The 27,687-nt window shown below is 33.4% G+C and overlaps 1 protein-coding gene across 1 annotated transcript; it reads left to right on the forward strand.

Annotated features, from left to right (window-relative positions):
- The first annotated feature begins 15,346 nt into the window (after positions 1-15,346).
- On the forward strand, positions 15,347-27,292 carry LOC141714204 (uncharacterized). The gene is made up of 10 exons (XM_074517736.1): positions 15,347-15,361; positions 16,145-16,207; positions 16,906-16,908; positions 16,968-17,204; positions 18,881-19,136; positions 21,053-21,296; positions 23,212-23,456; positions 25,319-25,563; positions 26,202-26,399; positions 27,062-27,292. Exons 1-7 carry the CDS (start codon positions 15,347-15,349, stop codon positions 23,225-23,227), a joined length of 834 nt encoding a protein of 277 aa, XP_074373837.1. The 3' UTR covers positions 23,228-23,456; positions 25,319-25,563; positions 26,202-26,399; positions 27,062-27,292.
- Positions 27,293-27,687: the final 395 nt, after the last annotated feature.

A 27,687-nucleotide genomic window follows, 5' to 3' on the forward strand; every position in this document is an offset into this window, starting at 1 on the left:
GAACTTGCTACATGTTCGGGGGTAGGGATAGCTCATATGCTAAATTCCCAATACGTCTTAATACCTCAAAGGGTCCAACAATTCGTAGGCTTAGCTTTCCTTTCTTTTGGAACCTCATCCATCTTTTCCCAGGGAATACCTGTAACAACACTAGGTCCCCTACTACCTATTCTTTGTCCTTTCGTGTCGAATACACATACTTCTTATGTCCATCTCGGGCTACTACCAGCCGTCCTCTGATTAGATCTATTATATCCTTGGTCCTTTGGACTACTGTGGGTCCAAACATCTTGCGCTCTACAACTTCATCCTAACATAAGGGAGATCGACATTGTCTTCCCTCAAGGATCTCATAAGGCGATACCTCGATACTGACATACGATCGATTATTGTAAGAAAACTCAATCCGCGTTAAGTGATCATTCCAAATTTCTTTCAAGTCTATTGTACAGACTATCATTATCTAATCTAGATCTACAGCTTTTGCTTCTCAATACCCACTCTTTTCCAGTTCATAATCGTTAGTACATTCCCTACCAAATTTTATACTAATTACACTTTTGCTCGTTAGCGTTCTATAACCTTTTAATAATCGTGTCAACCTTAGTATCACGAACGCGTTAGAATCGGAAAACCACTATACTTGGTACCACTTCATTTCTAGTTGCCTCTATCTTCGAAAGCTTGGTCCTTCATATAGAAGTAAAAGAATTTATTGAGAGATCACTATGATCATGAACACTTGTTACATTGCATAATTAGTACAGAAGGTGGCCAGCCTTTAGTACTTGACAAGCAATTAAACAATAGATGGTATCCTACTAGGCTTCTATCACACAGATAGATAGTCATTCGGTAATACCTCCCCTTCTGGAAAGGTTGTTCTTCTCAGCTTATATGAAATGAAAAGGAGAGAAAAAAACGAATTGAAGAGAATTGTATATATATAAAATATACTGCCACAAAATATCTGGCTTGGAATCTACCTCTGAACTATAGAGGTTTTTCATAGGAGAACAAAACATATATGTATATATATCAACATCAAGTATTATAGCATCGTATTTCACGTGTCTGAATATTTACTATTCCGTCTATCATTCTATGGACCCATGCTCTTGCTCGAGCTTATAAACAATCACCGTTAAAACTCCCTCGACAGCGAAAATCGAATCTGGGATTTCATTCTAGACCTCCTCGTTACTAGAATTTTATGCTTGCACCGCAACCTTCCTCGTATAGTAATACGACTCTCTATTGATAAGAAGAAATAAATATTCAATAGGTAGATAATCGACTTAATTAGTCTATCAATGATAACTTATACATCACCACGACCCGATTAGTGGTACTTAATCTCAACATCCATTATTATACAACTATCGCGGTTGTATCGGCTCATTATTCAAAGAATCGTTGATGCATTACTATAGTCCACCACGGACCTACGGTAGTCATTCGTTTTCCTTGGAATCTTAATAGCTAACCATACAGAGTCCATACCTGTCGTATCGAATTCTTCTAAGGAGGTAACATGATCACCGCTCATGATTCATAAAGAACGCTCCTGAACTTGACGCACATATGACATGAAGTAGATAAAATTTCAGAAGAGTTTCAATGAAAGCAACGATAGCAGGTTAATACCATTATTAACCATATGTCTTTATTAGTAGACATGAAGCTCAAAGGTTCATTTAGTCCTCTCGTAACATGGTCCTGGCTTATCTCAAGATAGGACCTTCTAAAATAGATAGCCCGCTCACAGTGCTAACATGAATTAAATCTTTACCAAACTACTATTACGGTTGAGTATCGTACAATCATCAGAAGAAATGTCAATCTTTCAAACCATAATACAACCTTCACGGCTTTAACCATCGTCGCTGTATTCCTCTGGCACGTGTGCTTATAATTGTCCTCTTACACTTAAAGTGTCGGCCACATCTTTGACCTTTCCTGATAGTAAAATTTCCTTACAATCAATGTCATTTTTTTAACCACCTCCAAATAAATTTTCTACCTCATTTCAATCACTGCTTATGGGAAAATGCTTTTCTTAAGTCCTGGTGAGAAGAGAAAAAATCACCATTTTTTTCCATAAGTCATTGCCTTAGGCTTTAGATGTGAACATTGCCATGACTGACTCTCGATCATACTTAGGACGTCTCTTATCTTGGGTCCTTCTTGTTTTCACCAATCTCGACCCTCATTGGGTCGATCTATACTTTCTTATGGTTCAACACATGCCCCACCTGACATTATTATAATTACGTCATATTTCCTTTATCAAAATTTCTATTCTTGAGAACTTTGAATATTACCTTTTCTCCTTGTAAGACCTCTAAGGTTATCCTTAAATCCTTCATCAGGTACACCCTAGGCACAGGGCATATCAAGATACCATTTACTAATAGAGAATCATTGTCTATATACTTCCGAAAAATTTCTCCACTGATCCTTAAAGGTCGTTGTTACCTTAATCCTTTCCAATTCATACTGTCAAAACTCATGCTTTCCCTATTAAGGGTGAAATTCCAACCTTTATGCATTCCCCTAGGATTCATTTCAAGTTATCGGGGTTTTATCCTTAATTCCACCTTTACAAGATACTTACACTCTTCCATGGATAAATCAAGTCATATATACTTGATAGATTACCTTATGCAATCATTCTCACTTCGATAGTCTATACTTAATTTCACAATAGCATCCTTATTCAAACTGAGGTCAATCCATATGTCCTCCAAAAGATAACAACGGTTTTTTTTTCCGCTTTGCTTGCCTAATTTGGTAATGACAACAGGGATGTTCTGGAAGATATTGGTCGTGTTCAACGTGAACTTCTTCTTAATAATTCCTTATTTACTTTTGTTGTTTATCTCAACAGTCATCTCAATGTTGGGATATCTTTCATACCTGGCGTCTCCCTTTCTGGGTATCAAGCCACCGGTCTTACACTTCACATTCTTGAAGGTCACTTCCTTCATCCAATTTTCCTAATTTCTTACTTCCTTTTCTCCTCAGTCTATCCTCGTCTCATTATTTATCCTTCGAACTATCTCAAGGTTTCCTCGAATCCTCCCAACTTACAGGGGATAAAATATATGTATCTCTTATGCCTTCAACCATCAATTTTAACTCATGGTGAATCACCCTCATCCTGACGATTATATACTTTTCTATTTCTATTGCTACGAGTCTTTAGGGTTTCCTCATACTCAACTCCCTTATCATTCCTCAAACTCTATTGCCTTTATATTCCTTTCCACTTCAGTTTCTTTTTATTTTTCTTTCTCTTATCATTATTTCATGAACCAACACAACATAAGCATTGATTTCAAACATCCTGTCATTCTGGATTCGTGTCCTCAGAATGAATCTTGACAACTTTTACAACTTAGATTCATAATTCATCATACTCGTCTGCCTTTGTTCTGGCTCTAAAGCTTTTACACTATCTCCATAACCTTAGGAAGTACTTTCCTGAAAACAATTGACTGAACTTAAATCAGTTTATTATAATCTCTTGCTCCGTGCCTTCCTTGGCCTTTCACCAACGGGTGGCCTCTCTCTTAGGAGGGTAAGTGACAAAAATAGTCTTTTGTGATTCGTCAATCATTTAGAATCTCAAATGATTCCTATATTTCCTTTAGCCAGACTCTTGCCTCGACTGGGTCAGCTTGTTCCTTGGAACTCTGAGAGCTTAGCGACTTAAAGGTCCTGAAAGAATTTCTCACCACATTGTTTCCCCGGGGTGGTGGTTGGGGGTAATAGTCTAAGTTCTATCTAGAAAGGTCCATAAATTATCGTATAGGAGTACCGTCTCGGGTCTCCTTTCCTTACTCGACTTCTGTTTCCTTAGTCTGAACATTCCCTCCTCCTGCCCATAATCAGGGTCATCCTACATGTTTTAAATCCTCATTTTCCACTTCATTATGTTATGGGTTCCTTCTATCTTGATGGCGACCTCCCTGACTATCACGTTCAGGGTTTGCTCTAAATCTTATTCCTTAAACTAGCTTTCATCTAAGATCTCATCTTTAAGCTCCTGAACATTTGGAACCCAAATTCTGTAGGGATACCTCATTATTCCCTCATCATCTTTCTAGGTATTAATCTCTTCTCCGGTCATTGGTTCTCTGCCTCTATTCATCACTTTTTTTTCTTGGCGCAATATGATCTTCTCCAATAATTCGGGCTGTATTGCAATCTCAAACAGCTTTTCGGTACCGGCTCCGGTTACCTTCAATTCTATTTCCATTTTCTCAAAATCTCTTATAAACTTTCCCAAATACATTATCATCTTGAGTCTCTCCTTTTTACTAAGGGCATCAGCCACCACATTGGCTTTCCCCGAACGATAAAGAATCTCCCAATCATAATTCTTGATTAGCTCTAACCGCCTCCTCTGGCGTATATTGAGCTCTTTCTACGTAAAAATGTACTAGAGCTCCTATGGTTTGTATAAATCTTGCACTTCTCTCCATACAAGTAGTGCCTCCAATCTTTAGGGAAAAACTATTGCCACGAGCCCAAGCTCATGGGTGGGGATATCGAATTTTATATTCCCTTAATTGTCTTGACGTGTACGCGATTACCTTGTTGTGCTGTATAAGAAGCACCCTAATTCCTTATGTGAAGCGTCACTACACATCACAAAATCTCCTTTTCCATCCGACAACGCCATCATAGGGGCCGTCACCAATCTTTGGTTCAGTTCTTAAAAGCTGATCTCGTATTTTTCTGTCCATTCAAACTTCTCAGTCTTACGAGTAAGCCGCGTTAAAGGGGCTACTATCTTTACAAACTTGAACGAACCTCCGGTAGTGACCGGCCAATCCTACCTCTGGTAGTCGCCCTAACCATGGTTATCAATTCCTCAGTGGTCCTTTATTCATTCTTGTCAGGATCCTCCACGGGATCCTTCTCAGCAATAATCCCTTCTAGGACAACATCCTTAACCGCTACATCCTCAATATGAACATCATCCAGTCTTGTGTTAGGACGCTCTATCGAATCCACAATCTGATCTCCAATAATTAATAAAACATCAACGCGTTGTTGCTCCTCAACCTCAGGGTTCGGAGTCCCGCTACCATATACGATAATGAACTACACTTCTATCACGATATTTATAAGGGTTCCCATAAAGGTTTTAACTGTCAGTACTACGTTAGGTAGTCCGACTATGAACTTGACAAGAGTTCTTATTATCTTAGTGAACTTATTATTATAACGTCATATCATCTTTGAGGTTTATAACGCTTAGCTCTGATACCATTTCTGTAATACCCCCAAATCCGGGGTCGGGGATCCGGGTTGTCACGAGTTCCATTTCCCTTAATAACACCCAATCTTAATAAACAATCAACTACTCCGTACTGTGACCCCACAATATACACACACATGCCACAAGTTATAGTCTCAGAGATGAATACCAAAAATAACACAAGTCATTTTATTCCACATTATAAGCCATTACACCTCAAGAGGGATCTGAATAAATTTACATTTCTTTGCCATTATTACAATTCATATAGATACATAAGTCCGGTACAACAAAAGTTGAAAGCCTAGCCTACTGGTAGTTCCTACCTCAGCTACAACGGCATCAATGCCTACAGGAAACTGCGGAACATTTCCTAACCGCTCACGAATTGGGAACTTGATCCTGTTCATCATGTCTATCTGTTGTTGTGTGATGAAAGAAGAAAGCAAGGGTGAGCAACAAGCCCACCGAAATAATATGTATAATAATTAACAATATATGAGCATTCTCATAGTACTCATGAAAGTATTGGTCAAGAAGAAATGAACCAAGTTTGATATCTTAACGCGACCAAGTCGCAAAATATTCAGTATATATGTACATATACTTTTCAAAATCTTGGAAGTCCTCTTCCATGCATAATAAACACAGAGTTCCAGTTTATAACTGTATAAAAATATCGTTACAAGGTGATCTCATATATCTAACCTTGTCTCAACGTTTTTGTGAAAATCTTTGTCATGCATAAGATAATCATTAACCAGATATAAGTTGAAAAGATGAAGTTACAAGATACTCCAATATCCTTATATCTTTTCCGAATACTACTTGAACTAACACCGTTCAAGGTATAATCAGTTTCAAAAGTTCATCACATAGATGAGACTACAAGAAAAGACTTGGATAGATTCAATCTTTGAAATATCATTATAAATAATGAAGTTACGAGATACTTCTTTAAGTCCTGATATATATATACACCTATGTATACATTTCATACACTCCTTGAAAACCTCTATTATGAAAATTATAAACAGAGTTGCAATATCCAATGAATTTGGAAAGGAGAAAACCTTGGCATAAACCTGATATCTTGCTGATCAGGCAAAGATACCAATAAGTAACCTTTTCTACTAGTAGATGGACGAATTCCCCACTGGTCATCACCCTGGCCGCAATAGGACCTTATGCTGAACTTCCACTCAGCCAATTACGCATTTGATGGACTCCCACTGAGCCACTTACACTTTCATAGATGCCCACTGAGCCCATGTTGCTTATGTCGACTCAATAGATGGACTTACTTCCCGAATGTTGGGTAAGTAATCAATTCATTTATCAAAACAGCAACCTTGTTGCGAATATAAAATACACCACAGAGCCGGATCCCTCAGGTTTTGAGCGAGTATTTAAATCCCCTTTTGAAAGGAAGATCTTAAATATAAAAATGAGTTTTGGGATCCGCTCTAACTTTTAAAATCATTTTGAAGACTCGAAAACATTTTTAAGAATGTTTGGAGTAATGCTTATTTAATAAAATAAATCAGTCCCGATATGTTAGAAAATATCTGAATATTATTATTTAAATAATATTCCCATAAGGATAATCCTTATAAAAATAATTGAGGTAGAAGTTTTAAAACTCATACTTGAAATGAATAATAAATAACCAAAGATATACTTATACGAAAGTACGATCTTTATTTGAATAATCGAAAATAAGTTTGATTATCGAAACATTATTCTTTAATAAAATAAAGAATATTATTTAACAAAATAAGCGGAGTCTTAAGCCCTCGAATGAATATTCAAAATAATATTCATTAAATAAAATAAACGGAGTCATAAGTCCTCGAATGAATATTCAAAAATAATATTCATTAAATAAAATAAACTGAGTCATAAGTCCTCGAATGAATATTCAAAAATAATATTCATTAAATAAAGTAAGCGGAGTCATAAGTCCTCGAATGAATATTCAAAATAATATTCATTAAATAAAATAAAGTTATCGAATAAACCTTATTCGATTAATAGTTTTGAAAACTATATCAATATATATATATATTAATATATATATATATATATATATTATACTCGGGAACATCGACTCCCGGTTTAGAAAATGTTCACCTTTGGGTCCCCTATACTAAGGGTATACGCAACTACTGCTTATCTCTAGCATATGTATTATGCAACTTATAAGCAATTGAATCAACAATTAGATATCAAGATTACGAAACAGACATGCATATATACCATATCACATGCTCCAATATATCGCAAGATTTGCTAATAACCATTATGCATCTATCACAAGATAATGCAAATACATATATACATCACAACAACAGTATAACGGGTAGAAAACTTGCCTGAGTGCTCTGGGGTAGACTTAAGCTTAGAGTGGGTCCGGTAACCTATGAACAACAACATAAGCCGGAATTAAACCACGGTCGCTTAAGAAACTAGACTTTAACCAATTGAACCCTAACGTTTGCTTATGGTCATTTCTAAGCTTAACAAATCACATAAGTCGTTCGAGTACCCTCGGCTCCACCATTTTTAATAAATTAACCGTTACGAATTTTAAGGCGATGCTTTTGCGAATACCCTACCAACTGCCTAGTCCACTTTACATAATTGTTTCATACTCCAATTAGTCATTTAAGGGCCTTAACCAAGGTTTCAAAGTAAGGCGAGGGGTAATGGTTCGTTCGCGAAACGCCGTTACTTAAGACGGTAACGGCGTTTCTCCTAAACCGTACATCGGATTCAAGCGAACCACATATCAAAACGAAGCTCGTAACATGAACTATCTAAAAATAGAAAAGTTTAGAATCTTTCAATGAGTTCACGGGTCCTAAAGTTAAGTACAGAACAGTTAAGGAAAATCGGGCATTATGACGTTGATGTTTACGCGATTTCCAATTTTTAAACCACTCCAAACAACCACCATTCAACTCACAACCAACAATACAACCAACCCTCATCCAAACCTTACTACATCAGTCCCCAAACCTCAAGATTTTCCAATTTATACAACCCCACACATGAACTACTAGCTATACTTAAGTTTCATTAACTATAAACAAGATTTCAACATCCAAATCACTACAAATCCAATCCAAACTCTAAACACACAAGCATCATGCTTCTCATTTACTATAACCATTAAAACCATCATAATACTCAAAGTAAAGTTAGGGTTTGGAGGTGTTATACCTTCCTTGGAGTGATTAGAGTAGCTAGGAAGTCTTAGGGAGCCTCCTACAAGCTTGATCTTTCCAAAGAAATCAAGAACACAAAGTTAGGTTTTGAAGTTTCTAAAAGTCAGATTGAAAGAACTGTCAAAACGAGGGTCTTACCATGCTTATTTGGACAAGACTTGTGAACAAGAGTTGTAGGCCATCGCAATACCTTTCCAAAGAGCTATAGAACATACTATTTTAATGAGTATTGAAGGAGATATGGTAGTTTGAAGTTGTTGCTCTGGTTTTGGCCGAGAGCTTTTTGAAGGAAATGAAAGTCAATTTGTATTTTGTGTTTTTGATTTGTTTTGGCTTGATTGCTTTGTTTTGTTTTGTTAATTATCCTTTTACCATGGTAAAAAATGAATGGCTTAAAATCAACCAACCAATCCCTCCATTTGTCATGCTTATGTCACTATGCCTAAGTCATCCATTTGCCACATGTCTCTTCCTTGTGGTTTGATGATGTCACAATCCTTGGCTTCTTGTACAAGCTTGTCTCTTGGTCGCTTATTTGTTTTACGGTTCGCTTAACTTTCGTTCTTGTTCGTCATTTGAGGGATCATATCCGAGATCTTATTACTTGGGTTCCCCTCAACCTTTCTCAATATTTTGTATTCCTTTTATTTCCTCTCTTATAATCCTTGAATTTAAATCCTTTTAATCATGTTACCTTATACTCAATTCTTTCGGTATCTGGTGGATTTTCGGGAAAAATCAAAGTGTTCGAATTTGGATTCTGACGATCTTTACATACACTTATTTACTTTATGGAGTACTAATACGATCTTAGAATTTCCATAACAGTACTCCTATATTGCGTGTTATGATAATTTTCCTTAATCAGCATCATCAGCAAAAGTTACTATTCATCTGTGTTTCAAAAATTTCCAAAAATTGGGGTTATTACATATTCTTAGTGTGTGACCCTATAGGTTATTATTACGTTGACAATAAATTTTAAATCTAATTTAAAATCGTAAACAATGAGTGACATCTAGTAATACATCATTGCTACCCAAGTAATAATAATTGAATCGATGATCGATTAAACTTTTCGTGAATAATGTAAAATGTAATATAATCCCTTTAACCAAATATTATTGACTAAACTAGAGGCATGTAATGTGTCATCCTCGTCATAGTTTAATCCAAGTTTCCTTGATCAATGAGTAGACTATCATATCAAATAAACATTTGAGCGTGACCACGCATTTCATAGTCTAGCTCACACAAGAGGCCAATAATACCACTCCTAAAATAGGAGGGTTAAATCCCATCTAGATCATTTATATTTCTCATATGATTCATAATATACCCAATGTCCACTTTTATCATCACCCAGTCAAGGATAACTTTTAATGGAATCAATGTATATTAATTCTCGTATAGAAATATAATGACTTCAGGGCTAAGGACCATTACATCATTATAACTGTGAGAATTACTTATGACACAACAGACATGTAGAATCTCACATTGGGTCTGTCCATTACTATGTACATATACATCTGCATGTGTTTTTGACTTTAATATCATCATACCTATGATCAATGAGATGTGATCATCATTCAACAAACACACCAGTCTTAATGCATTATTATTATCCCTTAATAATAATACTCGACTAGGGACCTTTAGGAATATTGATATCATTCTCATAATCTTATTTCTAAGTCACATACTTAGAGATATAGAACTGCATATCATATTCCAAGGATATTTATTAATCTAACATTTATATCGCAGTAAATTAATAATTAATAAATTATAAAGGGAATAAGCGATAGAACATAAACATTAATAATCTTAATGTCTTAAACTAAAACATCATAGTGTTGTCTCTAGGGCACAAACACTAACAATTACCATGTTAGCACTGCCATTAAAAATAATTTAAAAAATATAACAGACTTATATGTTATAATATTATAGTTTTTTTTAAAAGAGTTGTCGTGAAAATTAGATAACTACTTAAAATATTTGAGTGAGTTCGGTGGACTATTTGATATAAAACTCATTTAGTAATCTCGTTGAAACATGAATGTAATAGTATTCTATAAATAAGAAATATTTTACAATTTTATAAAAACTTATTTTTTTTATTTTAAAATTTTCATAATTAAGAAAATATAATATACAATATACAATTTCGTCTCCATTATTAATAGTGTATTTTACTTAACCCTCTCTAAAATGATTTTGCTAAAACTTTGATCCCCGAATTTTGTGGATACAATTTAATTACGATTGAATTATTGTTGCTTGTGTCTGTGAAAAATAATTAATATGACTTGATTGTAAGGGTAAAATAATTAGATATTTTGGAAATAGGTTTTATTAAATGAAAAGATTATTTTATATAACTTTAATTCGGGTCGAGCCGATATGACTAATGAACGAGTTAAAGTTCTTATATTTTTTGAACAAGTTAAGCCTCTCATTTAACTTAAGGAGACTCAAAACTTTGGTCGAACTCGACTCTGTTCATTATCACGTCGAGTCAACTATACTCTAAGTCAATCAAGTTGCAAGTCAGGCTTAGTATACTCACGAATTCATTAATTTAGAAATTAATAAAAATAAAATTTATAACTAATTTAGTGTAACTACAAACAAGTTCGAGGTGGGATTGAGGTTTTCATGTTTCGAGATGAAGTTAACCGGCTTAAACACATACTCAGTTCGACTCGCTTAATTAAACAAACTACAATTTGTGTTTAAATTAAGTTTGTATATAAGTTCGAGTCCAGTTTATTTAAACGATTCTTTAATATATTTTTTCACAAAATAATCGACTAATAAAGAAATTCTTAGTAATTTTCTCCATATGTTATATTTTCAAAAGTGGGATTATCTGGAAAAACCTTCAATGAGATGTTTGGTTCGGCTTATTCCGCTATCAGGTATAAATTTTATTTATTCAAAACCCATACATGATGTTTGGTTGGCTGTTTTTCGAAATCTGATACTTATTCCTTAAGACCATAAGGAGTGAGATCTGATACGATAAGAAGAGATTAGTTTAGGTGAGTGTAATATCAGGTTATTTTTAGAATTATAATAATAATAGGATATTAGCAAAAAAAGGATTAAAATGGATAAAGATTATGATATTAAAATTGGTTTAGACTAATGGACCTAAAATTTGGATCAAATTCTAATATGGATAACTTGTAGGTTAAGATATAGGGTTTTGCATCATTATAAATACATCACATTCGTGTTCCTCATTTTTATTCATAAAATTCGTAGGTCTTTTTCAATAAAAATCAGCAATCTTGTAAAATTCATAGAACATTCATCGTACATCGGACTTAGTTGATCCTGAACTTTTTGGAAAGGTATTTTCGTTCTCTACAACTTTCGTGGTTTAGGTTTTTCAAGATAACATCGTATAGAGGGTAAAAAAGGGTAAATTCAGATCTGGTCAGATTTTGAGGTAAGTTTTCGATCGATTTTGCTAGTATTTTCAAAATTATGTGATATACGTGTATATTTGATTATTAAAACTTGGTCTAAGTGATGATTTATTTGAAAGTATCATGTATTACAGTATATGTATTGTTATATATGTGTGGTGTATCGACGATAATTTTGATATATCTGATTTATGCCATGGTTTGTGAAAAATATCGAATAAGAACTTAGGACCACAGTCACCGGATTGTAGTGACAGTTTTGTGAAAATTTAGGACCGTTATCACCGGGTTGTAGTGGTCGTGGCATGAGTTATTGATTTTGAATTATCGTTGTTTATGTGTTATGTGTATTGTGTGTATCGAATAAGAATATGTATCGAAAGTGTTTGTTTCGTATATCGTATCGAATAGAATGTCGTATTTTGTTATATGTGTATGTGTTACTTGGAATGCTAGTTGGATCGATTGTTTGCTTGATGGGCTTCGCAACTCATCCTTTTAATGTTTCAAGGTTTCGCCTAAGAGTTCGAGTTGGATAACATTGGAGTTCGAGAATTTAGAATTGTAGTAGATTGACTTTTGGACTTCCATTAGATGCGCTTTCGTAATAGTACCTTTGTAATTGAATTTTGGATAAATATATTGTATATTGTATTAGTTTTGATTTAGATTTAATAGTCCGGAAGTGCGGGCTGTTACAGTGAGTGACATGAGTTATCAAATTAAATTTTATTATTTTTATTTTTTCCAGTAACGAACCGAACACATGATATGATATCATATATAATTCCTCAACATCTTACCAGTTTAACCCGATTTCTTATTTCAAATCACTTTCTCATGAACGAAATAGCCCCCTAATACATTTTTTTGTCAGGAACCCTGATACATTTATTTGAAAAACTTCCTCTATATCTTTTTTTCCATTTTTTTCTATTCTTTCATAAAAATCTCGAAAGAAAAGGATTTATAAACCCCAAGAACACTCGTAAATCTATGACTCGTATCTATTATATATATATTAGAGGCAATTAGGGGGTTTGTGAGACATTTTATTCATGTTAAAATTACCTTTTTAGCCCTACATTACTATATATTATTGATATTGTATTTAATGCGCTTGTATTAATTATATCTAATTTATGTGCATATATTAATTAGTCATTATTAAATATAATGATTAAAGTTTAATCATCTATACTATAAATTTAGTACTTTTTATTAATTTTACACTTATTATTTTGAGGGAATATATTCATTACACCGATTATATTTAAGAAAAACAACGCTATTAGAGGTAGTACACCTAAGCACGAAAATATAAAATAGTTTTTAATGGTAGTGTTAAAGGAGATTATTATAATAACATCGTTCGACCGAAATTAAACATAAATAGAAACAGACTGAAGTTTTCATAAATTCTCGTAAATGACAAATTGATTATGACAATGATTGTTTAATTGTAGGGTGAAGAATTTGTCAATGAATTTAAAACAAATACACATGTGAATTGTTTATAAAATAATCTAATACATTTTATTCATGTTGAAATTATTATATTGCCCCATATTATTATATATTAATGACATTTTATTTAGTGCGTAGGTATTAATTGTATTTTTTTTATAGAAACTGGATTGAATTTAATATACACGCACTAGTATTTATTATATATAAGCATTACAATTTAATTATTATGATGATAATTTAGTACTTTACATTAATTACATTTGTCAAATTATAATTTTAACACAAATCGATAACACGATGTTTAGAATTTATCATTTTGAGGTGATATATTTATTATACCGATTATATTCAAGAAAAAATCGTTGTTAGAGTTAATGACTTGAGCACGAAAAATTTAAAATATTTTTAATAGTAATGGTACCGTAGAATATTATAAGAACATTGTTCGATCAAAATTAACATAAAAATAGTCAAATTAGAGCTTTCGTAAATGTCAAATTTATTATGACAGTGATTATTAATCGTATGTGAACGAATTTGTTAATGAATTTAAAATGAAATTTTCGGGATACACATGCAAATCAATATGAAGAATCATTTATAAAATAATCATGATTTGCATATCCTGAAAAGTATATTATAAAATAGATAATACGCATGAATGTAACAATATATATATAATTTATCGGTCATCTTTCATATTAAATTATTTTATTTAGACTATAAACAAAAATAAACTCATGTCAATATAATAAATATCGAATTTTCATGTTTAAAAGTACAATTACATAAAATGAATGATTAATATTACAAAACATTATCATGTCAAGATACCGATCATATAACTAATTTAATATTAAAATATTTATCAAATATATATATATATATTATATTTTTTATTACCTTGTAATTATTATAAAACGTGTAATTATTACTAGCCTATAACTCGTGCGATGCAAAGCTGATTATAACATAATATTATTATTTATATAATAATTATTGTAAAAATAAAAAAAATAAAAGATAATTAAATAAAATATCATAATTATGTATTATTGAAATTAATGATATATTTATTTTTTATATTATACTTTTGACGGATTCAAATTTGGATATTTAAACTATTAAGATTTAGAATATTGTTCATATTAAATATAACGATTATCATATATTTATTTAAAAATTTAATATTAGCATCATATATCAATATTATATTATTAAAATCGAAAGATATTAAAAATATGATATGGCTACTCATATTTAAATACTTAAACCGTAAATTCTTTATTTATACCAAAATTTTAGTATACAAAGCCTAAATTCAAATTTTCTTTTTACTTCAAAAATATCCATTTTTTGTTATGAGTGTTCTATTTCATGTTAGCCTATGTAAGACCGTAAGAGAATGCAAGTTTTGTATTTTTTTCAATTTCATTTTTTTAATTTAATTTTTAAAAATTGTATTTGTGTTCATTTGATGTGTATTAACTATTAAGAATTAATTGATTATGGGATTATTTGGTCTCCGACTCATATAAAATTATAAATTTGAATTAATTTTAGAAGAGTCAAAGATACATGTTTTCTTAATATTAATAATGTTTTTGAAAGTCGTGTTAACTCTTTTTAAAAAGATATTAACCAAACAACCAATCATATCATACGCTTAAAATAGTATGTTACGCTTAAAATAACATATAACCCGTTCGATACATGGTTTAATTTTAATATTTATTATCATATTATACTTTTTATTATAAAAGGTAAATTATGAAATAAAATAAATAAGTTTTTGAAATTTATGATGGTAATTTTAATATAAATTATTTAATCTTATTTTTCAAATTTATTTATTAATTTTGCAATCTAAATATGTTCTTGATATAAATGACCAATGGAGTTGATTTTTAGTAGCGAGTCACGTGACAACGATGTGTAAATGTACGGTGTGAGAACTTTGACAGAACTAATGGATGTATAGCTTGTCTATATGATATTTTTTAAATTAATTATATATATTTTAACAGGATTAATGGATGTATAGCTTGTCTATATGATATTTTTTAAATTAATTATATATATTTTTAGTCCGCATGATGAACAAAAAGTGTTTTTCTGAGAGGGAGAGACATACATTAAGTCAACGTACTCTCGTAGAATTTTTTTTTTATTTTTTAATGAAAAATGATAAGCGTTAGACTGTTATTTTGGAAAGTGTTAATCAATCACCAAACAAAACCATTTTTCTTGTAATTGTACAGTATATATAAATAGATTGACCTTATGTTTTTAAGATTTTTTTCATTTTTTTCTTGATTTATTAATTATATTATTATGTTATAATTTGAATTTTTAAAATTAATTTTGAAAGTGTTGAATACAATTAGATAATAAGTTGGATATGAATTCATAGAGTTTGTAGTTATATTAGATATTTGACTTTTTATAATGAAATTATATTTGTTTAAGATTTATTTTAAAAATATTAGCATACTTTTTAGGGCCATAATAGTATAGTCTATATAAAACTTGTCCGTGTTTTTTGTATAATTTTTTTTAAAAGAAATACAAACCTAAAAAGAAAAATAAAACCGGGCCAAAATGGCAAAATGAAGCCCAACAAACCGATAAACAAAAGTTTACTGCTTTTGAATAGTTGACCCAGTGTGGAAGCCTTTAGAACATAAAATGCCCTTCATTCTATTCTATTCTTCGATTTGTTTATTCAGCCGCCGGAAAATGCTACAAATGCTGTCGGAATCTTGTCTGGAGGACTTACATCTCCGATTCGAGTATGCATATCATCAATTCCTCATACATCGTCCTTGTAATACCCTAATTATTTACATTATTAATTGTTTATTTTTTAATTGGTGTTGGATTGTATTATTTGTATTAACGATGCTATAGTAGAGTCTATAAGTTAATTTTTGTTGTGTGTTTGTGTAAAATTAAAAGCCTAAATCAATTAAAAGTCCGTCCCGCATCGTGATAATTGATAAACTAAAAAGTGTTTATATTGAATTCTGTTAATTATAATAATTGAGGGAGTGTGGGGAAGGGGCAGCTGAACACTTGATGGCCCGGGCGACCCCTAACCTTGCTCCGGTTACATGGAGTTAAATTATGTATACAGGGTGATTCGCTCGGTGCAACCGTTCATGTGACCCTCCGCTGCTATTGTGGACCTATTCATCCCCTTTCGACTGGTCTGAACGGTTGGCTCTTGTGCCTTAAATCCTGCCAGCCAGGTTCGGCACTCCCTCCACCTTTTTTGCCTTTTCCATTCTATTTTTAGGTGTTCCCCCAATTTTATACGGAGTTGTAATTAGCTTAGTATTATTTTTATCAATTTTATTGTTTGTTTGTTATACATAGTAGTCACTAGATGGTTTCAGACATTACAATTATATACCCCAATTTTACACGGAGTTTTAATTAGCTTAGTATTATTTTTTACCTAGTCAAGACTTTTTATTTTTTACTGCAGGAGGCAAGCCTTACTAATTAAAATTTAACATCCCTAAGTTTCTGTTTTCCAAGTCTTGAGAGAGGAGTAGTAGAATTCTTTTAGCTCCCGCCTCTCCATCATCTCAAGCTCTATTACCTACTGCTTACATTGGTTGGATTGAAGCAGCTATTCCAACAGTCTGGAATAATAAAAAATACAAGCTCTGGATAAAGAGTAATTGTGGTCCCAATCGGCAAGAAAGGAGGGCAGTGGTAGAGGATGCAGAAAACTGCTACAATGCAACTAAATTTATTCTAAACATATTACTTTTGATATTTGTATGTTAAGTTCATATAGAAGAAGTGAACATATACCTTTATCTTCGTCAATAAATCTTGCTTATGTAGCTGTTTAGTAGGTAAACTGTTGGTTCAGACAAACCCCTTCACTAGCTGTGTACTTATATCCACAATAGAAAACCATATTTTTATTAGTTATTAGTCCGTCCTTTATCCAGACATGACACCCTGATGAACCAAGGGAGTGTGTGGGACCATGACACCCCGAGAGACCCTAATGTAGCTCCAGCTGAATGGAGTTTAAAATTACCAACAAGTGACTCTCCTTGTGCAGCAGTTCATGTGCCCCTCACTTTGCTATTGTGGACCTAATGATCCCATTTTAACTGGTTGTACATTTGGCTCTTGTGCATTAAATCCTTCCATTTAGGTTTGCTATTCCTTCCACCCCTGCCCTTTTGTTTTTTTTTTTAGTTTTTTTTTTTGGAACCTTAAAAGAGAATCTAGGCATCAAGTGATCTTAGTAAGGCAGGTCATGAAGCCTCTCTGACCTAGGTAGGTTCGGTAATGTAGCAGGGTTAAGGGTTGGAATTAGTGTCCCTACGCTCTTTGGTTAAAGGAGTTCAATCATAAACAGTCCTGTAAATGCACTCTGTCTCCCGAGTCCCGCTACTCTTAGTTGTAACTCTCCACGGGCTAACAGTAATTTGGTTCTGGGAAGATATGTTGACATGACAATCAATATATGTGCTTATATTGAAATGGGTATTTCTTGTTGCCTCTGATGCTTGTAATTCACTAACTTAGTTTTGTTTTTGTCTCGATTCATCAAAATAATACTTTGTTCACATAAGTTATGTGGCGAATTAAACATAGTTGTCCTGTAGATAGTATCAAATGCTATCAAATCTTCAAATCTTCAAAGTCATTAAAATTAAAGGATGGAATACTTCTAAATATCTTCCAAAGGTGTAAGTTTCTTTTTCTTTCATGGTTCTTTTTTGAAGCAAGCAGTACATTAAATACCAACAGTTTTCTCTAGCAACTATCTTATTTTTGTTCATTTTTCGCTACCCACATTATTATGTTGGAAAACTATTATCCTGTTTATATACAATGATCTATATAACCTCCGCTGCTATTGTGGACCTATTGATCCCCTTTCGACTGGTTTGAATGGTTGGCTCTTGTGCTGTAAATCCTGCCAGCCAGGTTCGGCACTCCCTCCACCTTTTTTGCGTTTTCCATTCTCTATTCCTCCAATTTTATACGGAGTTCTAATGGTTTTTCAATTTTATTGTTTTGTATGTTATACCTAGTAATCATTACATGTTTTCCGACATTACAATTTAAGATAAAATGAAATAAATAAACCTAGTTAAAATGCTATAAGCAGTGGTCACATGTCAGACATAAGGCGCGGTTTGTTCTTTCTCTGTGGTGTTTTTTGGTTACATTTGCTTGGTTAAATGCTCTTAAATTTGCATCAGTTTTACTTTGCTGAGAATTATTCTGTTGATTTTGCTTTGTGTCTCCTGCTGCTCTTGTTTGTACCTTGTCAGGGACCAGGGGTCAACACAGTGTATAAACTGTCAATTTTCTTAGTTGGACTTGGGTCAAAAAGTATTTGATGAAATAAGATATTTTTTAATTCATAAAATTATCAATCTTAGCATACTTGGAGATATTAAACTGTTCTTCATTCTTGTTCGCAGGCGGAGGGGAAAATAAATTATCAACTACTCCGGAAAGATTTCAAATCAAGAGGCGGAAAATACGTCAGTTGCCGATCAGCTTCCAGTCTCGTCAGTCGTCACTGTATAAAAAGCTTCGAAACCTCTTATTTTTTGTCATTGTTTGGCGGTGGCCACGAGAAGGAAACAGCTCATGCACTCCAACAACGTGCCTCTATGATCGATTTCTTATCTTCTCTTCTCTCGTCAGCCTGCAGATTCAGATCTCTGGTGTCAAGTATGTGGATTCTGACTATATCTTTCTGTTTCCTGCTTCATAGATATAATGATTTTAGGGAATTTTAATTTGTTTAGAACATGTGATTCTCCCTCTACATCTGCTGATGTCTCTCCCACTGTTTTGTTTTCTCATTGGGTTGGATTTTATATGTTTAATCTATAAATTACCAGTCCTTATCTTCCTGAGCGAGTAATTGACCGCTTCTTATCTAAGATCATCTGATTTATTGTTCATAATTCACTCCTGTCCTTATATTTATAAACAATTATCTTATTTTTTTACGTCCCACATCATTATGTTAAAAAACTATTAGCGTATTTATATACAGTGCTATGTATAATATATATTGCCGCAGTAGCACTCACTGTTGACTTAATAACCTTTGCATGTGGAAGATCATCGCCGAAACTAAATAAATAACACCCTTGCGAATATACAAGTGGATATAAATTACACACTTGTGGGAGGATCAACGCTGAAACGGCTAATCCGGGTTCGAATCCCGGCTGCGGCAAATTTTTCATTACCTTGTATTAGCTAATTTTATTAAATTCTGCAACAATTTGTATTTATGAATATAGATATGAGGGAGCGATGATTATATGCCAGGCTAAATTATATTATAATGTAATAAATTAAAGCTTAATATGATGTCCCACATCTTCAAAATTGGTAAATTTTATTTTGTATATATTAAGTAATGCTGGTTATATTAAATTGAGGGAGTGTGGGTAAGGGGTAGCGGAACACGTGATGGCCGAGGTGACCCCGACCCTAACCTTGCTCCGGTTACATGGAGTCAAATTGTATGAACAGGTGATTGAACTGGTGAATCCGTTCATGTGCCCCCGCTACTATGTGGACCTATCGATCCCTTTCGACTGGTTGAAGGGTTGGCTCTTGTGCCTTAAATCCTGCCAGCCAGGTTCGGCACTCCCTCCACCTTTTTTACGTTTCCCATTCTATTATCCCTCAAATTTATACGGAGTTTTAATAGTTTTTCAATTTTATTGTTTTGTTTGTTATACGTAATAGTCATTAGATGTTTTCCGACATAGCAATTTAAAATTAAATGAAATAAATAAACCTAGTTAAAATGCTACTGGCAGTGATGCACATGTCAAACATGAGGCGCGGTTTGTTCTTCCTCTGTGGTGTTTTTTTGTTACATTTGCTTGGTTAAATGCTCTTAAATTTGCATCAATTTTACTTTGGTGAGAATTATTTTATTGATTTTGCTTTGTGTCTCCCGCTGCTCTTGTTTGTACCTCCCCAGGGACCAGGGCTCAACACGGTAAATTGGTTCTGGGTAGACGTGTTCACATGACATAATGACAATATGCCAATCAGAAGTACTGTAAAGATTAATTTAACTTAGATTTTTCTATTTATTCTTTATGTTGACTAGTTCATATAAAACTAATATATTAATGTGTATAAACTCAGAGCGGATCTATCGAATTTTTTTCCTCTAGTGTTATTGGTCAAGATTATTGCGGGTATCAAGGACTACTATTTAATTTAGCCATCTGTTGTTTACTCCTTATGAATGCTCGAGAGATGAACGAAAATATAGTTGTTTGAGAACCGAAGGATTGGGCTTGAGATATACATCATTCTCATTTTTTCTAAATGGGGATGGAGATGCACAATGGTCATGATTAGTTTTTGTTGGTTGTTTTTGCATGAAATATCTCCAATTGGAAGTACTCAAAAGACTAATTTAAATTAGATTTTTCTATCTGTTCTTTATCTTTAACTAGTTCCTATAGAACTAATATGTTAAACTGTCAATTTTAGTAGTTGGACTTGGGACAGAAAATATTTGATGAAATAAGATATTTTTCAATTTATAAAATTATCGATCTTAGCATACTTGGAGATCTTCAATTGTTCTTCACTCTTGTTCGCAGGCGGAGGGGAAAATAAATTATCAACTACTCCGGAAAGATTTCAAATCTGGAGGCGGAAAATACGTCAGTTGCCAATCAGCTTCCAGTCTCGTCACTGTATAACAAGCTTCGAAACCTCTGATTTTTTGTCATTGTTTGGCAGTGGCCAAGAGAAGGAAACAGCTCATGCACTCCAAGAACGTGCCTCTGTGATCTATTTCTTCTCTTCTCTCGTCAGCCTGCAGATTCAGATCTCTGGTCACAAGTATGTGGATTCTGACTTTATCTTTCTGTTTCCTGCATCATATATATAATGATTTTAGGGAATTTTAATTTTTTAGAACATGTGATTCTCCCTCTGCGTCTGCTCATGTCTCTCCCACTGTTGTGTGATCTCATTGGGTTGGATTTTATATCTTTAATCTATAAATTACCAGTCCTTATCTTCCTGAGCGTGTACTTGACCGTTTCTTATTAAAGATCATCTGATTTATTGTTCATAATTCACGCCTGTCCTTATATTTATAAGCAATTATCTTATTTTTTACGTCCCACATCATTATTTTAAAAAACTATTAACTTATTTATATACAGTGCTATTTATATTATATATTGCCGCAGTAGCACTCACTGTGGACTTAATAACCTTTGCATGTGGAAGATCATCGCTGAAACTAAATAAATATACCCTTGCGAATATACAAGTGGATATAAATTACACACTTGTGGGAGGATCAACGCTGAAACGGCTAATCCGGGTTCGAATCCCGGCTGCGGCAATTTTTTTATTACCTTGTAATCAGCTAATTTTTTTAAATTCTGCAACAATTTGTATTTATGAAAATAGATACGAGGGAGCGATGATTATATGCCAGGATTAATTATATTATAATGTAATAAATTAAAGCTTAATATGATGTCCCACATCTTCAAAATTGGTAAATTTAATTATGTATATATTAAGTAATACTGGTTATATTAAATTGAGGGAGTGTGGGTAAGGGGTAGCGGAACACGTGATGGCCCAGGTGACCCTAACCTTGCTCCGGTTACATGGAGTCAAATTGTATGAACAGAGGTGATTCAACTGGTGAATCCGTTCATTTGTCCCCCGCTACTATGTGGACCTATCGATCCCTTTCGACTGGTTGAAGGGTTGGCTCTTGTGCCTTAAATCCTGCCAGCCAGGTTTGGCACTCCCTCCACCTTTTTTGCGTTTTCCATTCTATTTTCCCCCAAATTTATACGGAGTTTTAATAGTTTTTCAATTTTATTGTTTTATTTGTTATACGTAATAGTCATTAGATGTTTTCCGACATAGCAATTTAAAATTAAATGAAATAAATAAACCTAGTTAAAATGTTACGGGCAGTGATGCACATGTCAGACATGAGGCGCGGTTTGTTCTCCCTCTGTTGTGTTTTTTTTTTACATTTGCTTGTTTAAATGCTCTTAAATTTGCATCAATTTTACTTTGGTGAGAATTATTTTATTGATTTTGCTTTGTGTCTCCCGCTGCTCTTGTTTGTACCTCCCCAGGGACCAGGGGTCAACACAGTAAATTGGTTTTGGGTAGACGTGTTCGCATGACATAATGACAATATGCCAATCGGAAGTACTCTAAAGATTAATTTAACTTAGATTTTTCTATTTATTCTTTATGTTGACTTGTTCATATAAAACTAATATATTAATGTGTATAAACTCAGAGCGGATCTATCGAATTTTTTTCCTCTAGTGTTTTTGGTCAAGATTATTGCGGGTATCAAGTACTACTATTTCAATTTAGCCATCTGTTGTTTACTCCTTATGAATGCTTGAGAGATGAAGAACGAAAATATAGTTGTTTGAGAACCGAAGGATTGGGCTTGAGATATACATCATTCTCATTTTTTCTAAATGGGGATGGAGATGCACAATGGTCATGATTATTTTTTGTTGGTTGTTTTTGCAATAAATATCTCCAATTGGAAGTACTGTAAAGACTAATATAAATTAGATTTTTCTATCTGTTCTTTATCTTTAACTAGTTCTTATATAATTAATATGTTAAACTGTCAATTTTAGTAGTTGGACTTGGGACAGAAAATATTTGATGAAATAAGATATTTTTCAATTCATAAAATTATCAATCTTAGCATACTTGGAGATCTTAAATTGTTCTTCATTCTTGTTCGCAGGCGGAGGGGAAAATAAATTATCAACTACTCCGGAAAGATTTCAAATCAGGAGGCAGGAAAATACGTCAGTTGCCGATCAGATTCCAGTCTCGTCATTGTATAAGAAGCTTCAAAACCTCTTATTTTTTGTCATTGTTTGGCGGTGGCCAAGAGAAGGAAACAGCTCATGCACTCCACGAACATGCCTCTGTGATCTATTTCTTCTCTTCTCTCGTCAGCCTGCAGATTCAGATCTCTGGTCACAAGTATGTGGATTCTGACCTTATCTTTCTGTTTCCTGCATCATATATATAATGATTTTAGGGAATTTTAATTTGTTTAGAACATGTGATTCTCCCTCTGCATCTGCTCATGTCTCTCCCACTGTTGTGTGATCTCATCATTGGGTTGGATTTTATATTTTTAATCTATAAAATACCAGTCCTTATCTTCCTGAGCGTGTACTTGACCGTTTCTTATTAAAAATCATCTGATTTATTGTTCATAATTCACGCCTGTCCTTATATTTATAAACAATTATCTTATTTTTTACGTCCCACATCATTATTTTAAAAAACTATTAACTTATTTATATACAGTGCTATTTATATTATATATTGCTGCAGTAGCACTCACTGTGGACTTAATAACCTTTGCATGTGGAAGATCATCGCTGAAACTAAATAAATATACCCTTGCGAATATACAAGTGGATATAAATTACACACTTGTGGGAGGATCAACACTGAAACGGCTAATCCGGGTTCGAATCCCGGCTGCGGAAATTTTTTAATTACCTTGTAATCAGCTATTTTTTTTAAATTCTGCAACAATTTGTATTTATGAAAATAGATACGAGGGAGCAATGATTATATGCCTTGATTAATTATATTATATTGTAATAAATTAAAGGTTAATATGATGTCCCACATTTTCAAAATTGGTAAATTTAATTATGTATATATTAAGTAATACTGGTTATATTAAATTGAGGGAGTGTGGGTAAGGGGTAGCGGAACACGTGATGGCCCAGGTGACCCTAACCTTGCTCCAGTTACATGGAGTCAAATTGTATGAACAGGTGATTCAACTGGTGAATCCGTTCATGTGTCCCCCGCTACTATGTGGACCTATTGATCCCTTTCGACTGGTTGAAGGGTTGGCTCTTGTGCCTTAAATCCTGCCAGCCAGGTTTGACACTCCCTCCACCTTTTTTGCGTTTGCCATTCTATTTTCCCCCAAATTTATACGGAGTTTTAATAGTTTTTCAATTTTATTGTTTTGTTTGTTATACGTAATAGTCGTTAGATGTTTTCCGACATAGCAATTTAAAATTAAATGAAATGCTACGGGCAGTGATGCACATGTCAGACATGAGGCGCGGTTTGTTCTTCCTCTGTGGTGTTTTTTTGTTACATTTGCTTGGTTAAATGCTCTTAAATTTGCATCAATTTTACTTTGGTGAGAATTATTTTATTGATTTTGCTTTGTGTCTCCCGCTGCTCTTGTTTGTACCTCCCCAGGGACCAGGGGTCGACACAGTAAATTGGTTCTGGGTAGACATGTTCACATGACATAATGACAATATACCAATGGGAAGTACTGTAACGATTAATTTAACTTAGATTTTTCTATTTATTCTTTATGTTTGACTAGTTCATATAAAACTAATATATTAATGTGTATAAACTCAGAGCGGATGTAGCAATTTTTTTTTCCTCTAGTGTTATTGGTCAAGATTATTGCGTGTATCAAGGACTACTATTTCAATTTAGGCATTTGTTGTTTACTCCTTATAAATGCTTGAGAGATGAAGAACGAAAATATGGTTGTTTGGGAACCGAAGGATTGGGGATGGAGATGCACAATGGTCATGATTAGTTTTTCTTGGTTGTTTTTGCAAGAAATATCCCCAATTGGAAGTACTGTAAAGACTAATTTAAATTAGATTTTTTTATCTGTTCTTTATCTTTATCTAGTTCTTATAAAACGAATTTGTTAACTGTCTATTTTAGTTGTTGGACTTGGGGCAAAAAGTATTTGATGAAATAAGATATTTTACAATTCATAAAATTCTCAATTTTAGCATACTTGGAGATCTTAAATTGTTCTTCATTCTTATTCGCAGGCAGAGGGGAAAATAAATTATCAACTACTCCGGAAAGATTTCAAATCAGGAGGCAGGAACATACCTCAGTTGCCGATCAGCTTCCAGTCTCGTCACTGTATAACAAGCTTCGAAACCTCTTATTTTTTGTCATTGATTGGCGGTGGCCACAAGAAGGAAACAGCTCATGCACTCCAAGAACGTGCCTCTGTGATCGATTTCTTCTCTTCTCGCTTCAGCCTGCTGATTCAGATCTCTGGTGTCAAGTATGTGGATTCTTACTTTATCTTTCTGTTTCCTGCATCATATATATAATTATTTTTGGAATTTTAATTTGTTTAGATCATGTGATTCTCCCTCTGCATCTGCGCATGTCTCTCCCACTGTTATGTGATCTCATTGGATTGGATCTTATATGTTTAATCTAGAAATTACCAGTCCTTATCTTCCTGAGCGTCTTATCAAAGATCATCTGATTTATTGTTCGTGATTCACGCCTGTCCTTATATTTATAAACAATTATCTTATTTTTTACGTCCCACATCATTATGTTAAAAAACTAATAACTTATTTATATACAGTGCTATGTATAATATATACTGCCGCAGGAGCACTCACTGTTGACTTAATAACATTTGCATTGTGGAGGATCAACGCTGAAATGGCTAATTCGGGTTCGAATCCCGGCTGCGGCAATTTATTTATTATCCCGTAATCAGCTAATTTTATTAAATTCTGCAACAATTTGTGTTTATGAAAATAGATATGAGGGAGCGATGATTATACGCCAGGGTTAATTATATTTTAATTTATTAAATTAAAGCTTAATATGATGTCCCACATCTTCAAAATTGGTAAATTTAATTATGTATATATTAAGTAAAGCTAGTTATATTAAATTCAGGGAGTGCGGGTAAGGGGTAGCAGAACACGTGATGGCCCTGGTGACCCTAACTTTGTTCTGGTTACATGAAGTCAAATTGTATGAACAGGTGATTCAACTGGTGAATCCGTTCATGTGCCCCCTGCTAGTATGTGGACTTATAGATTCCTTTCGACTGTTTGAAGGGTTGGCGCTTGCGCCTTAAATCCTGCCAACCAGGTTCGGCACTCCCTCCACCCTTTTTTACTTATGCCCTGCTTGTGTGTTTTCCGTGTTCATTTTTTTGCAAATCAGTCTTTTATTTTATTCTGCAAACCGTGTGGATGGAGCTCAATTGCTCATATAGTTTAGCAATATTTTATTAGGGTTTTTTACGAAACTCGTGACTGTTTCAAAATTTCCTCTAGTGTTGAGATTATTTTAGTAGCACGGTCTTTCTATTTCAACCATATGTGCATTATCAGTTTTGTTTTCAAATATCGTGACTGCTTATCAGTGGTTGGAGTCCATATGTATGTGTGTATTATATTTTCAGTGATGGTAGATGTATTTTTGAAATTTTTATTTGTTCAGGACAAGTTTCTCCCTGGGAATTTGCTCATGTACTTGTGTGTCTCCTACTGTCATGTGATCCCTTTGACTGGCTTTTAAATTATGTGTCTCCCTGTAAATGTTTCTATCTGTTCTCTTTCTCTTTTTTCAAAGTCTACGTTTATGATTTTATATCAGTGTTACTTACGAATACCTAATAAGAATTATTTCGTAGTTATTCCTCAGTTTAAAAATTGTCTGGCTACATATTTAAGTATCAGCCTTTGTGCTAACTCAAATTCCTTCATGACGATTTTTATTGGCTGTTATAATTTGCTCTCTCGGGTTAGGTTCCATTCTTTGCTTGCCGATGTGCTAAAAATCCCGGTGCATCCTGATTCCTGGGCTCATCACTTGTCCGAGAGTACTGGGACGAAACGAACTCGGCTCTTGGGTATTTCGACTTTGAGACTTGCCAAAAATAAGTCATGTTGTAATACAATCCTTTAATTTTTTGATGATTAGTAAATTTTGATTTATGTATTCAAGCACCTCATATCGCATAATAAATTATAAATGAATTACGTCCTTGATAAAATATTTTGTAGTACATGTGTTCATCCAACATATTAAAACACAAGATTAGAAAAAATATCGTAATGCGACCGGTGTGGGACAAGGCGCTTTTAATTCCACTGTTCTTATATAGTTAAACAAAATTTAAAGCGAGCTAATCACCGCCGCCTTAATTAACTAGTTATAATATTTTAATGTTAATTCACCTATTAATGTACGGGAAGGGGATCCTTTTTCTTTACTTATGGCGATGTGGTACACCTTAAATACATGAAGGCACGCGCTGGAATCGATAGAAATCATTCGTTTTTATTTTTATTTCTTAATTTCTTTTTTTTAAAGAAAAAACTTTTTACTTTTTAATTAACCTGATGAAGTTATGTGACAAAAAACCACTTGT

The sequence above is a fragment of the Apium graveolens genome, chromosome 3 (assembly GCF_009905375.1).
Source record: "Apium graveolens cultivar Ventura chromosome 3, ASM990537v1, whole genome shotgun sequence".
Taxonomy (NCBI): domain Eukaryota; kingdom Viridiplantae; phylum Streptophyta; class Magnoliopsida; order Apiales; family Apiaceae; genus Apium; species Apium graveolens.